Source organism: Streptopelia decaocto, assembly GCF_964273445.1.
Source record: "Streptopelia decaocto genome assembly, chromosome: Z".
NCBI classification, from domain to species: Eukaryota; Metazoa; Chordata; class Aves; order Columbiformes; family Columbidae; genus Streptopelia; species Streptopelia decaocto.
In genome coordinates, this window is record NC_138657.1 from 65,489,766 (window position 1) to 65,505,991 (window position 16,226).

At 36.1% G+C, this 16,226-nt stretch overlaps 1 protein-coding gene across 5 annotated transcripts in view; it reads right to left on the reverse strand.

Moving 5' to 3' along the window:
* Positions 1-16,226, reverse strand: part of TENT2 (terminal nucleotidyltransferase 2) — a 43,133-nt gene that overhangs the window by 11,742 nt on the left and 15,165 nt on the right. For all 5 annotated transcript variants that reach the window (XM_082075907.1, XM_082075904.1, XM_082075905.1 and 2 more), the window contains 5 exons: positions 15,816-15,885; positions 12,024-12,100; positions 10,019-10,147; positions 6,539-6,582; positions 1,651-1,787 (listed from right to left, as the gene is read on the reverse strand). In XM_082075907.1, the coding sequence (XP_081932033.1) occupies positions 1,651-1,787; positions 6,539-6,582; positions 10,019-10,147; positions 12,024-12,100; positions 15,816-15,885 (457 nt within the window). The remainder of the gene's footprint in view (positions 1-1,650; positions 1,788-6,538; positions 6,583-10,018; positions 10,148-12,023; positions 12,101-15,815; positions 15,886-16,226) is intronic.

A 16,226-nucleotide genomic window follows, 5' to 3' on the forward strand; every position in this document is an offset into this window, starting at 1 on the left:
TTAACAAGTACTTAACTACTTAACACTGGAAAAGCAAGTAATTTTTTAAAATATATTGACTTCAGCAACTATTCCATCTTCATTCTCCACCTTTTCAAGCTTTGCTTTAACCACAAGTTCCTCTATTCCTCTACAATTAAATTCAGGTAGTATTTTTTTCCTTATTTATGATCATAATGAAAAATAATATTCAGGGATTACCATTAGTTCAAGTATTGATATTGTAGCATTGCTAGTCTTCATACTTTTTAGGATATCCTGCAGGTCTAACAGCAGACAACAAAACATATCTTCCTGGACCAGTCTACCAACTTATGTAGAAATGTGCTCTTAACTATGTTCACAAGCAGCCAAATCAGAAAAGTCAAATTAGGTATTTTTTCCTGCATTATGGACAAGAGCTTCTCTGCTAGTTTGCACAGGCAAACCAGAAACTTCTTCCTTAATGGAAAAGATATTTACTAAATAAACCACTTCCATATATGAAAATATTAACAGCTTGTTATACAGACGAGTAGCAAAGGATGCATTCAGGATCCTGCATAAATTAGGATCTCGATGATATCCTCCAGCAGCGTCTTCTAATTTACCTGTTTAGCAAGCAGCACTTCACCAGCTGAGAAGACACATACTTAGGAAGAACTTCTATGACAAAAGACCCTTATCTGCTGGGATCATTGAAGGAAAATCCTGTATGCGACCATCTCTCAGAATCAGGCTTAAGCATGCCCAAAGTGCAAGCAGTTCATGAATAGCCACAGGCTGTGTGGATTTAGCTTACATCTTCCATATGTGGTGCACACTCCAGAGATGTTTTCTTTAGGATTTCATTATTGCCCACTTCTTACACTGAAGTAAGATATGCACTCTTCAAAAATTACAATGAATATCCAGCAGTTATACATTTCGTTCATGGGTATCAGGCACATACACAGGACAGCAACATGTATGAACCAACTTAGAAGCAAGTTCTTCAGAAGATCATTAAGCTAATTCAAATATAACTATTTGATGTTTTAAACAGACAAACAATTTTTTTAAGAAATTCTCAAGTGACAATTTGGCAAAATCTTTGTAATCTACAACTTTCTCAGATGCTCTCAAAACTTTAGCTTCTCTTTCTCTTCTACAAGAAAGTGTAGATGCTAAAATTAAACTCAGATTCTAGCAATCCAACAAGTGAACCCACTATATATGCGAGAACTCTTAAGTATTTAAGTATTTATTCTTGCATATTGTAGTCACAGTAGGGAGCCACCTGATCAGTTACCTCCACTGACCTGGGTGACAGAAGACAAGGTCCAAATAATTCATATCAAGATCAGTAGCTTAAACTACAACTAAGAAGAACAAATCTTTCTCACACAGAGATGTGCACTTTTAGAACAGTGTAATATAACAAAACCCAGCTATTTTTAAAGGACAAAACTGTCTAACTTCCAACACGGATTTCACAGAATAGGATGCCTGGCTAAGGAAAAGATGTCACTCTTTATCAGGATTCCTGTTGTCCATTTCCCCTCTGTCAGTCACCTCTCCTGCATTAATGGCTATTCTTCTATCTTCCAGGCCTATTAAGTGTCTATACACTCAATAGAAGGAATTGAAGTTTTACATGTTCTAAAACACCAGGATGATCTTATTACTTACTCAAATTCTGTGGCATAATATTTGAAGAAACCTATTAGCAAATCCCCAAGGCTTGATCCATTTCTTGACAGGTAAGGTGGAATGGTATAAGGAATTTGATGAACAAGATGTAAATGCATAGTAGGATCAAAGGATTCCTGTCAAAATAAAAATCAGAAAGTATATATATACACGCACACAAGAGTCTTAATCTAGGTGCATATATTTTCACAATTAAACTGTCTATCATTTGCTTATTAGAAGTTCAAGGACAACTTACAAGCAAAGGACCATTCCTCTTGTGTTCCTCTGTTGGATATTATTAAGTTGGTGCAAAACAAACTGCGGTTTTTGCATTGTTTAAATTTGCCATTTGATATTGGAATACATTCTTAAATAAATGTGGTATGTTTTTTTGCTACTGACTTATTACTTACTGTTTATTTTATATTTATTTTAGACTACGGAAATGATGTTAGACAAAAGCAAATCTGAGTGATTTTTCTTATTCAAGTTCAAAATGGATCATAAAACAGCAGACATGACTTGCAACACCAACGATGCATTTGGCCCAGGAACTGCTAACAAACATACAGTGCAGTGGTGGTTCAAGAAGTTTTGCAAAGGAGACAAGAGCCTTGAAGATGAGGAGTGCAGTGGTGGCCATTGGATGTTGACAATGACCAATTGAGAGCAATCATCACAACTGATGCTCTTACAACTGCACAAGAAGTTACCGAAGAACTCAACGTCAACCATTCTACGGTCACTAGGCATTTGAAGCAAATTGGAAAGGTAAAAAAGCTCAATAAGTGGGTGCCTCATGAGCTGGCTGAAAAAAAATCAAATCAATTGTAACTTTGAAGTGTTGTCTTCTCTTATTCTATGCAACAATAAACCAATTCTCGATTGGATTGTGATGTGTGCTGAAAAGTGGATTTTATACAACAACCAGCAAGGACCAGCTCAGTGGTTGGACCGAGAAGAACCTTCAAAGCACTTCCCAAAGCCAAACTTGCACCAAAACCAGGTCACAGTCACTGTTTGGGGGTCTGCTGCCAGTCCACAACCAGCAGGATGCAGGAAATGCTTTGCAAGACCTCACTGAATCCCGAAGCATGGATTTTTATGCTACAGGAATAAACAAACTTATTTCTCATTTACAAAAATGCGTTGACTAGAATGGTTCCTATTTTGATAAATAAATATGCACTTGAGTTTAGTTATAATGATTTAAAATTCATGGTCCAAAACCGTAATTACTTCTGTACCAACCTAATAGTTACTTCCCTGAACTCAGGTAGAATCACCTTGCACAGGAGCATCTGAGACCATTCCTTGCCTTCTGTTTGCTAAAGAATTTTAACATGGGAGAATCTCTGAACTGGACTTGTGTTTACATGCCAGCAAAACCACGTGAGCAGCAGCTAAGGTAGGCTGCACTGAGCTGGCTGCAGTTGAACTGAGACAGGGTGGGTGAAGCTAATACTATTACTTCCAAGTTCCCATAACTGTGGTACAGAAATACGCAATCCAAAAGGAGAGCCTGACTTATTTTTCCCACAGCACAGAGTTAAATTTGCATGAGAAACTAGCTCTAACATGAACCAGCATCCTCCTACATCGTGGGCAAGATTTAACAAACACTCCTGTTTAAGGTCATTTCTGAACAAAGTGATCATTCAGTGTCCAGTGAACAAGAGATAAGACCAGCCACAGGATACCTAGGCTCATTTTTCTGCTATGCCACAGGCAACCCACAAAAATCCATTAGCTGCCACCTGCCTCCATTCACCTATTGTAAAACAGGGATAACAGGGATAACACCTCTTCTTCCTGCCAGAAGGACTGGAGGAATAGATAAACAGGACAAGGTATAGATTATAGATTCAGCACATAAGGGACAGAATTACAGAGCATCCTTCAAACTAGCCTAGCTTCAAGTAAGACTTCCCTGTAAGCTTTCCCTTCTTAACTTGCCCTAGAATACAATAAATTCAGCTTCATCTAAAAGAAGTCCCTAATCTGCTTGCTGTGTCTTTGCCTCATGCCATCTTAAGGAATGGAAATGAAATTCAGGATCTGATTGAGCAACAAACAAATGAGCTATCCATTATTTCAAAACACTGGAGAAAAAGGAAGCCCAAACTCTTTTTTTCTGTTTCAGTAGATCTCTGATCTTTACCTCAATTGGCTGATTTCTCATGGAAACACTAGCATTCAGTAACACATTTCATGTTCAAGCTACATAACACACATATTTTCACTGCACCTTACATACTGGAAAGGAAAAAACAAGTGCACATAAAAAAATCTTTACATTTTAACATCTTGATGTGTAATGAGTTTAACTCTCTATGAGATTTTTCCTTAAAAAGAATTTACAGCAGTTAACATCAGTATAGTATCTTGATATTTCTGATGGGTATCTGTATTCACACACATAAAATTCCCTTCCCCAGTCTTACAAATGAACATTTAACTCACGTTTATGCTTTTAAAAAAGTGCAACTTGAAGGGTGAAGCAAATTGTGTCTGACCAAAGACTGACTCCCAAGCACAAAGGAGCTACAGTAAGCACCATCCCAGCTTCTGTCCTATGCCTTTGCAAGATGTGACAGCTCATAAGCTGACGTAGCACAAACATAAATGTGCTCCTGCTAGAGTCCACTGAAGTTGACAATCCAGAGCACTAATGGAAACACCCCCCCCTCTACCTGGATTTAAGGTAATATGCCAGGCTGCTCTGGAACACTGGGAACTTGGGCATACCTTCCCTTCTGACTCCTAGCTGCAACAACGTTCACCGCTAGCAAACACACAGACAAAACAGAAGCCATAATGGTGTAAAACACCACAGGTTCTCCAGAGTTGTTCTCTAGAAGTCTTAACTCGGAGGTAAGTTCTATATAGACTTTAAAACTGATAAAGGCATTTTGTGGGCTACTCTCACCTACTCCATCTGGCTCAGTGGGTCAGGAAGCCCCAGAATGCAACTTCATATCTGATACGCTCCAAAACTCCCTCTAATCTAGTGGCTGGAAAATACGTCAGCCCAGTGCCAGCTGGAGACACCCCCACAGCAACAGAATGTACAGGTGGGCAGATCTGGTGGCTTTCCAGGACTTCTCACCCTTCACATCTGCAGGAGGGATATACTGAGTCACAGAATCTGCCTTTTGTTTCTCGCTCGAGGTAAGCATGTCTCTTTTGTACAGCAACTACAATTTATAACAAGCAGTTTCCTTCAAAGTACAGAACTATTTTCAGGCTGATGGAAGAGCTGAAAATTTGATTTGGAAAAATCAGATGGTAAGTAGGGTGTGGTTTGTTTCAGAGGGGAGAAGCAGTATTTATGTGCATTACTAGAATGGAGACACAGCTTTGACCAGCTACAACCACAAGAAAATGATATGGTTTCTTTGGATACTGACATTCGCCTATCGTTTGTAATGACTACTGCAAGCTGAAAGACCAGAATTGTTTTAGTGTATTTCAGTATTCAGAAATTGTAACTTCCACACTTTTTAAACAATTATATTCCTAATAGAGACAGCATACCAAAAATACATTTGAAATTTCTAGCATCATTTTTTATTTAAGTATCTTAATCTGTAGTTTTGATTTGGTCTTATAGTAAGCATGTATAAAATTTTATTTTATCAACTACCCTAGAACATTTAATCCAACCTCTAAAGGCAAGATAAATAACAACAAAATCTACACTGAAACGGGTTAAAAAAAAAAAAAAAAGGTTCTCTTACAGCAGTGTTCTAGAAAAACAGGAGATTAGAAGGTATGTAGTACAGTAAAAAAAAAAAAAAAAATCAGAGGAAGAAATAAAGACCACAAATATTTAGCACAAATATACCTAAGCAGGATTACAAAATAGAAGAAACCTGTGGTTGACTATAGCTCAAGGCTTTCTTCTGCATTTCAATAATCTTAATTACCCAAAATGGCTGACACCACAGTATTTTCTCCCTCATGTACAGTATCATCAAACATTCTCATTTCACCATTACAGGAAATATACGCAAAAGCAAGAATGGCTTTCTGATACTACCTCAGCACAATTACCAGCAACAGTAAAAAAAAAACCATATACATAGACAGGGACACTAAACTACAGCAGCTAAGAATAAAGAAAAATTTTACAAGGACATGTGAGAGGAAAGGTAAAGAGGAAAGAACTGAGGAATTTCTGTAAAATACAAGCATAGAACTATTCAGCAACGGCTCTTTTTGTCCCCAGACAAATATTTAGGAGTGTAGCTCTTATTTCTACGTAATCTTCCTTAGATCAATTATCACTAATCACAGTCCTAATTCTGCAGAGGATCAAAACCTACCAATTTACAGAGTTCCTTGGAACTAACCGAGCGTGATCTGGACATAACAGGCATCTGGACAAAAAGGCATTTCCTTGTTGGATTGAAGCACAATTTTGTGAGGTCTCAAAAGTCTCCTTAGTAATCATATATTATTCACAATCTGCACCCAGAAGTACCAGGCAACTCAACAGCTGTGGGAAGGTGTGGAATTCCTAAACATCACAGCTGGGTGGAAAAAAAATTAAACTACTGAACGTATTAAGAAATAAGAATCAAAAAGTTACTGATGACAGAGATATTTTCAGGCCAGTATAGGGAAGAATTAGGTCAGCAGCTCTCATTAGCATTCATTTCCAACTGTGTGCGAAATCTTGTCATGTGTAACAATCTGTTCTCACTAAAGAAATTATCAAAAGCACCAAACAACCTTTTTCAGACTTATGTTTAGTGTATCAATGACCAGGCTTACATACTGTGTTTTACTTAATCCATTAGAGATATTTAACTATTAATATATTTTAGATAAGCAGCTTCATACACATACATGATGTAGTAAATTCATAAGAAACACTTACTGGGTAATTTTTTTGGAGGGATGGAAGGACAGGTTCAGGTAGAGCTATAAAAAAAAAAAGTTTACAGTTGCTGTGATTTACATAGTTCACAGGAAACAATATGATATCAACTACACCAAAGGGCTGGACTGAAATTCCATCCTAAAAACATCTATCAAGAACTTAACTTTCATGCATTTTGTAAAATAAAAGTTATTCTGCAAATCTTTCTATTACGATATTTTGCATATAGCAGTACAATGAGTTAATTAAGTTAAAGCAAGCTGTTACTAAGACACTGCTATTTTTAGAAGACATAAAAAAATTCTACAGTGGCTGAGTAAGGCTTGACTTTTAAAATTCATGTTAATGCATAGTTACAAGAAACTCACCTAGATTCCCTAAAGGAAAAATCAGAGCTTCATTCATTTATTTTTCCTACATCTAATATAATATGATTCTATCACAGCATAGGAAGCCTCCAATACCATAAAAATGCACATTCTTCAGCTGAAAAGTGTCTCCAAAAGTTATTTAAAAACAAAATCCCCATCACACTTAGTAGGCATTGCCAGCAAAATCCCCATAAAACACATAAATATAGTCTAATACCGTTAACTGGTCAAGCAGGTCATAAAGATTGTGCAGACACCAATGATACCAACAAACACAAAATGAACTACACAATTCTAACTTTTATGGTGAGAGCATCTATTGTACAATACAAATAACAGGGGAAAAAACTTATCTCCCAGATTAGGTAGTCCTACAGATAGAAAAAAAATCCCAAAATATTCACATCCCACTCAAGTCTTAGAGCTGCTACAGAACTGTTGGAGCACTCCTCATACTAGAAGTTTAACATTTCTTCACCATGTCTTTTTGAACAACTGGTCTATATAATTCACTAGGGAGAACAATAAGTTCAGCACACAGGACTTTGACTTGGGACTTAATTCACCCTGAAGGCAAGGTCTCACAGGGGAAGAGATGTTACAGAATCCTTTTTCCATAGGGACTAGGAATCAGAACACCAGACTTCTCAGAACACACTTGGGATATCTTCAAAGTGTATACTACATTAACTAGCAAGACTGCCAAAAATATCACCACAGCTGCTTTAAAAATAATTTTATTTTGTTTGTGGGTGTTTACAAATATGCAAGAGCATCTTATCTCTGCAACATCTTGGATAATTCCAATTCTCTGCCACAATAAAACAAAAGGAAGTAAAATCTGAGCAGTATGAGATATCAAGATATTTCATCTAATTATGTAGGCTAAACTAAGAGGATGGAGTTAGCGTGAAGAGTTACCCTTAACCACTAGGATTTGCCACGTGAGTTTAACTTTTCTTATTGTACGAGGTAGCTGGACCTCTTACCTGGAGGAAAGTTAATGTACAAGACACTAATATATCTACCAAACAAACTCAAGCCACTCTAACCTGAGGTCCAAAGACATCTACATAAGAATATGGAACACGGTTAAGTAGTAAAGAAAATAAATTTGACTAGTGAAGACGGAGACACTATTTACTGCAAAATAAAGCTTTTATTCTTATTTTTTTCCCTCCCTTGTAACATCATTGAAAGCTCTATTAGAAATTCTATGACTAGGACACAAGCTACTTCCAGTAGCATTGCATGCATATAGCAGAAGCGGGGGAAAAAGAAGATAAAATCTGTATGAATAAAACATCAGAATCTGAACAGCTGGTGCTAGATACAAGTCCAGAGCCACACTTCAGCATTTTTTAGCAGAAAAGACTGATGAAGCACAGGTAAAGTGCTCCTCTTTGGTCCGCAATCTGCCGATCATTCCCAGGCAGATGACCGATCAGAGTTTTTTATGAAAAGGATTATTTTAACTTTTTTTTCCCCTGCTTTCCCTAGACAGCTGAGGCAGCTGCCACAGATGACTACAGCAAATGCCCTCATGCTTGCAGGGTTGTTAACATTCTGGCAAGTGAACACATTCATAGTTCCTTGTTACTCCTACTCTCTTCCCTTTCACGTGTTAAGTCTCCTGCACAGCTCAGTAACTGGCAATCCATGAGTACACACCACACCCAATACAAGTCTCTGGAGTAACTGCAGTACAATGAAAATAGATTTGGAGAACTGATTTCCAAGTGAATAGGCTTATTTCCAGTAAAAGTGTAGCACTAACTATGAAATGCTTACCAAGTCACTGTTACGACGGTCACTAATTGCTAAACCATGTAAAGATACTTTATCTACTCTCCTGCTTGTGCTTCTCCTTCACACAGCAATCTTCACATCCAGTAGTTCCCAGTGTTTTCAGTCTTTTATCTAATAATCACTTTGGGATTTTTAAGTTGATTGTCATTTCATCTCCTCCAAATCAATATTTTTGATTAATTTTTTTTTCTTATGGGTACTAAAGATCTACATTGAAGTACTCAGTCACCTACAGTATGGCTTTAAAGCCGTAGTAACAGACTTGGCCATGTCATCTTTTCTTCCCACAGAAATAACAAAAATCTATGGAATTCCATCACAGCAGATGTAGCAAAAAAAAAACCCCAAACTAACACACATAGTAAACGGATTAACTATCTTACGTCCTACTATCCTTGCAATTGGTACATCAACAACAAGCACACAGTATGGGCAAATGAAGTAATTCAGCCAGCTAGATCCCAAATACACAAAACATCCTCCTAGGGACTCTACTACAGAGAGTGTTCAGCTGAAAGAAAGCCACCAGCTTGAGTCAACTACCACAAAAAGCTTTCGACCCTAAGACAGAATGGGTGTAGCATGAGCTTGAAACCAGTAAATACTTGGTGTGGAGTGGGTAGCCAACTATCTGTATGCCAGGCCAAACAAGCTGTCAAGAGCTAAACATTTTTTCTACCCCATGTAAAAAAAACAAACAAACCAACAAAACCAAAAAAACACCTACACAAACTAACAAAGGGGAAAAGTCTAAAATGAGAGCCTACAAAATTTGTCCACAGATACGATCATAAATGTTAAGAACGTGCTGTCATTAAAAAAACATGAACAAGAATAATCAGCACGTTACAAAAAAATTAAAACAAACAAAAAACAAAACAAAAAAACCCCAGCCAAGCAACAATGAAACCAAAAAAACTCACTCAAAACTGTTATATTTAGGTTTTCCCCTTTGTTAAAAGGCAGATTTATATCAAATAGAGCCTGAATTTATTTTCCCTTTGTCAAAAGGCAGATTTGTGTTAACTAGAGCTTGAGTTTATTTTATAGTTACACAGTGTCCTGCAGGCACATTGTTTTTCAAATCTTTTTAAAGCTGGTACCTCTGCCTCCAGAGAAGAGGTCCACTTGTCAAAGAAAAATGCAGCACTAAGGAAATGGAGTGAAACTGCTTTATTTTCAGATATTTCTGTGTGGAAGATAATTCCTTCTGGTCACTAATTTTATCAGAGAGGAAAACTACACAAATATGAACTTAAAAGGGACAGTTTCAATATGTAAAAAAAAAAATACTCACTCTGTAAATAGTGCAAAACCATCAACACAAGACTGTAGCTGCTTAAAGTACCACGGCTGGCATCATTTATGTCATGAAATCTCGCCCACTTCTTAATAACAAGTACTAGTGGACGAACTCGATTCTCAACTGCAAGTAAAATAAATACATATTTTTAAAAAATTTAAAAATCACATTAACCAGACAATTAACCAACATCTGTTCCTACTTGATCAACCTGTTAATCTTGTATTCCAAGGCTACCTTTTGCAAACATTTTATAGAATTTACCTAGTTATGCTACAACTCCTATCCATCTTATAAAAAACATGAAAAAAATATTTTTATTTGAAAACATAGTCTTTTGAGTAGTAAGATCCACAGATACACAAGGGGTATGCCAGCTAACTTGCAGATAAGACAAAACTGGATGCACCAGTCAACGTAGCAATGCCACATTCTACTTTTAAGTTCTCTCCAGTTCACTGTACTAATTTTCCCTGAATTAATTTACTGCCTGGATATACCATATCTGGTTTTTATTTAGGTTATATAAACTCTGAGTGCAGGGAAAAGAATTCTCCTGGTTGGAGGACACAGAGTTAATTCTTAAGATTTCCTCAAGATTCATGAAAGCAGTTAAGGCCTATATACAAACATTAATTTTATATTTGCCTTGTCCTCAACAGCTTTTTCTGTAGATGAGACGTTAGATACAATAACTCATTAAATCATGACACATGCTTTTCACGAAAGACATAGATACAGTCATATTCCAGGTATGATGATCTGAATTTCTGTGGAATACAGATAGACTTCTAATTAAGACAGTAATGCATTTTATGGAGAATGCACTCACTACCACCTAGTAGGGATCTTGCAGCATACTTAATTTATTATTTACACATGTGGAGGCAGATCATCAGCTCTGTCAAGTGCCTCATGATGGCCTTACTATGCCTTCTATGTTTTGGAGTATCTTATCTAACCTGGTATCATTGTGCAGAGTTTTGTATTCTGCACATCAGAACAGGAGTGTATCAATAGATAACCACTTCATCCAGGACCACAGACATTCTGTAACAGTAGCAGCTGGGGCGCTATCTGTCATTCTGAAAATCCTAACAAGCATGTGATTTTCTCACAGTCTCGTCCACAGTGGCTCAGCACACATATCCCTGCAAGTGAGACTCCTTTTCTTAGAATGAATGTCCTACACCTGGAAGACCACACAGAAACAATAAAACTCCTTACCTTAGAGACAACAACACTACCTCAACTAGTAAAGGTAACTTCTATGGATAACTTCCTACTCTAAATAGAACACAATTTCCATATGCAAGAACTGAAGAAGGTGGTAAAGGAATAACTGACAATGGCCTAAGAAGAATTAGCCTCAGGTCTACTCCTTATATATTTATCTGCCAAAGGACATTGTGATGCTAAATTAGAAAAGCTTAGTTAGTGCTAAGAGTGCTGTTCTTATTCCTCTCCCTTCAAAAGTCTGTTTCACAACATCTTCCTAAAATGCAAATTCCTGAGGAGACATAAACCAGTTTTGTCTTGGGGTTAGCATAGAAACTGAAGCAGTATTTTGGGTTTTCCAAGGAAAGACTCTCCACTAGCATACACAGACACAGCTAGCTACCAGCCACTCATACCTATCAGCAGCTGTAAGGAAAGAAAAGAAACTGGAGATTGTACCACCAGATAATCACTAATATAATGATATCGTTATCTGCAGAACACTGAAGCAGCCCTTGAAGTAGATATGTGGACCTTAATATGAATAATCTTTATCTTCTGAATATTATAATTTTCAGTTTAAAACACACCTAGCCGATATATCAACTCTCTCCATATATTTAGAGCGACCAACAAGAAGTTATCTTACAGCTATCTAATGCAGCTAATTAAGTAATTATATACAGTAACCTAATATATTCAACTGAATTTTGATAATCAATACCAACATACAAAATTAAAAAGAAAAGTTTATAGAAATAAGAAAATACAAAAAACTTACTGTATGCATAGGTTCTCAGAAGGAATGTATTTCTTATTCCTACAACATTGTTTACATTCAAGTCAAACTCCACACAGCTATTGGGGAAAAGAAAAGAAAACTAATCAAGCACCACGGTATTCAATTTCAGAATAATACCAACTTAGTGACAGAGATGGAAAAATGTAACTTTAAGATAATATTCTAGAAATTTTCATCAAACAGATTTTTGATGCTGTGATTTCTACTCTGGTTTTGTTCCTAGCACTTGAATTCCCTATAGACTTGAATTCAGTTTCTATAAAAATATAATTATTATTTTACATAAAGAATACATGTACATCCAAATTCAGACCTTAGAACAACTTAATATATCAAATAATTTTTCGATTTTTAACAAATCTGTCTCTCAGCTAGACTTGCACTACATTATTTACTATGGACAACTTTTGATGCCAGGGAGGATTCTCTGAGGTATTAGTTTAGGAAATCATGCAACGAAGGGATGAAGAAAACTGGAAGAGGTCAAAAGATAAAAACGTCTTTTCTGCAATGTTGGTCAGGGAAAACCAGCAAGCACTTTGAAATGAAAACTGGTTATTAGTAAACAGAGCATGTTTTGTGATAAAACAGCTTTAATAACTGTTTCATGCTGTTAATGGCAAATAAGAACAAGGCAAACAAGCACTACCCGCTTCACTTAGATCATGTGCCCCCAAAGTTTGAATTTCATACTGCATATAGAGTTTAACTACTCACAGTACCCAAAAGACTATATTGAATTCTTAGTCAATAAGCTACAGCAACGCTGTAACTCACAACAAAAAGAGTCTATTATTGACAAAGAATTAGCTATCTGCAATGTACAGCTACGTCCATTGAACATATCCAAGTCTCATTCACATGGCACTTGTTTGCCTGAATATCCCTTTGGATTTTCTTCAACTATTACAAGGCGACCATGGACCTGGAATTTATTAAACTGTATGAAACAAACTGATTTTATGCCAGAGTTTTTTGACATCATTAACTACATTAAAATATTCTTCGCATCAAAAAATTACATAGTTTTAAACCTGAATTTATAAAGCACGACTTTTTAGATGTTTTAAGGGCACAGTATCTAATAGTACAGGAAATAAACAATCTTGAGCTACTGCTTGACAGTTGTAAAGATAAACATAAACACCAGTAAGAATATTAGCTGCATATGTAAGTATAATAAAGAAATGTGTCAGGCTGCATGTGTAATTCCAATTATCTCCAACTGACAAGATTACTGTTTACCAGATTGAGCAGATTATATACTGATTAAGCAAGTTCTATTGCAGTTATTTTGTACTTTAACATGCACTTTTAACAGATAAAGCAGTTACAGCAAGTGAAAGAGGTTTTGTACTTTGGGACTCAAGTTCTACCAAAAGCACTAAAGGAGAGGAAGAGAGTTAACTGCACACCAAATGTAGCAAAAGATGAAGCTTTTGCATGGAGAAGTCTCTTTAATAAATCAAAGGCTTGTCTGGTAGCAGAGCCAACATTGGAATTATTTCCAGGGAAAGACTACGAGAATGAAAAATAGATAAAGTCCTTAAATGCAATGGAACTTCCCTTACTGTTATGGCACTAAAAAAATCCTTTAAGATTAAAAAGGAAGACAAACACACACTGAATGCGTTGTCATTCACCAAATCAAGCAGGAACTGGAAATTTTGAGGTATATATGGACCATTGACAACACACTGGCATCCAGATGTAGAGATACCACCCAATGAATTCTACCATCTTCTCCCAAGAGCCAGGTATCAAGAAAACTGTCTTTCACAGGAAACCTGTTGTGTTTAGTTTCTTGGCTTTAGCTAAAACAAGGCTAGTTCCCTGGGTACAGAATACCCAGTCCATTTTTCAAGACCTCTGTTGAATGAGTGTGCATATACGTTCATGTATGAACCTAGGAAAGACAGAGGCCAAGAAGAGACTGGAAACAGAGAAGTGCTTAAAAAAGATGAAATATGGGTAGACATGACAGGTTATATAAAAGAAAAATAATTGGAAAGAGAAAATTTAAAAATAATAAAAAAAATTAACCAACGAAAACCCAAACAAACAAAAATCCACCAACCCAAATTCATGTCATTCCCACATCCTAAGACCCTTCCAAGAAAAACACATGAAACCAGATGGTAAACAGTATACTTTTTTCTCCAAAAAAAAATGTAATGGGCAGCTTCTAGCATAAGAAAATTATATTTTGATTTAGCAGGAAGTAAAGAATTCTTTAAATCCAGTCTGTAACGTATATTGATATCACTACCTTTTTGCAAATGACCATAGCATAGACTACAAATACCCACAAAGAGACAGACTCCAGTCTTCTGACATTATCACTTTCAAAGTTTTAAAAGTTTATTTCCTGATTTTAAATTGGAAAAAAAAAAAAATCACTATAATTCCACAATCTATTCAATATTTGTACCAGGAATTTACCATTTGGTGTATCTATGAAAAAACTAGCATTGTTACATGTATCTAAGCCATGTAACACACATCTTAGCTTGAGAGGTTTAATACTTTCAGAAAGCATGGGAGAAACAACCTTCTGTACTGTTAATGGACAAAGTTACTACATAAGAATATATTCTAATTTTTAAAAAGTAGGCAAGTATACAGAAATACATATGGGATTAATCGTAAATGAAAAAGAAGTATAAAGCGAAAATTCTGATAAATGTTACATAATCTCAGATGCAAGGAAAACGGATATGTACTAGTTTGAAGTGTAAACACTACAGATTCAGTTTTATTGCAGCAGGGTTTCTGCCCCGATAAATGCATGTTGTGATAAAATCATACTGACATATGCTTTTATAAAGAGAGGACAGAGAAGTGGGTTTGTTTGCTTTTAAAAGACACAGACAGTTGCAAAGTTTTAGAAGTGTATAGGCAGGATAAGATATTCAGATACAAGAAAGCTGTTCAAAGTCCTGTTCAGAAAGAAGAGTCAAACTATGTTATTACATGAAGGCGATACACTAAGTCTTACAAAATTTAAGCCCACAAATACAGGAAGATTCAAACATTACTCAGACTTCCAACCAGTTGGAGGGCTTTGCACATTTTTTCCGAATCAGACGCTTCTATCGCACACAATAGGATATACATTGTTCTTTGTCCTAGTATCTCCCTCTTGATTATTAACTTTCATGTCTTCATAACAAAGGTTTAATGAACACAATAACATACAACACATCCACTTCCCCCTAATTACTTCCTCCTTCTAAGAAAGGAAATGCCACAGTGTTAGGTACTAATTTTATGAATAGAACATGCTATGCTCCATTAAACACAAAACACCTCCCTAGAAGACAGCAGAATATGCTCTTTTAAAATGAAGAAAATTTTTTAATCAAGAAAACAATCCTATTACAAAAAAATAAAGTTTGATTTAGCTTTTTGTGATGTTTGAAGGTTAGTAAAACAAAGTCATTTTTCACAACAGGTTTCTTCCCACCATTGGTGTCATGAACCATTTGTAAACTGGAGTCCACTATGTACAAATAACCCACAAAATACATGATGTACTACTACTAATTCACATCACAGAAACTAAACAGCATCTCAACCACAAGAGGTGTTTCAGGCTATCAAGGAAGTAAGCTGTCTGAGACTGTATGCCAGCTGTACAAATCTGCAATAGGACTATAGTACAAGACAGACAAAAGTGTGACTTTGGTGGGACTATTTATAAGAACAGTATGTATATAGAGTACTTTCTCATGTCAGAGTCCAAAAAATGATGCTGAACAGAATACTTGCCTGACTTTATCCCTGAACTTCACTATTGGCACTTTTGCTTGAATCAGATGAGGTCGCTGAATGTAGCTTGCTGAAATAGAGAAAAATATGCAATTAAGTATCACGTAAGATGCTGATCTCAAAAAAGGATCCCAAAGTAGAGTCAAAATGACTGATTCATAGCAAATAACAGCTTATTAAATTTAGCAAAAATATTCTCAGAAGGGTTGTGCTAAACTAACCTTTAGCAACTGTAGCAAAAACACAATCTAAGAAAGTGTGTGGGGAAAAAAAATGCATTAAACATTAGAGGAAAACAGTAGTGGAAGATTTTTCTGTGGCAAGTATATTCGAGAAATTTGAACATAAGGAATGCAGTTCTACAAAGCTTTCACTGAGCAGTAGGTATAACAGAAATTCTGAATAATTATA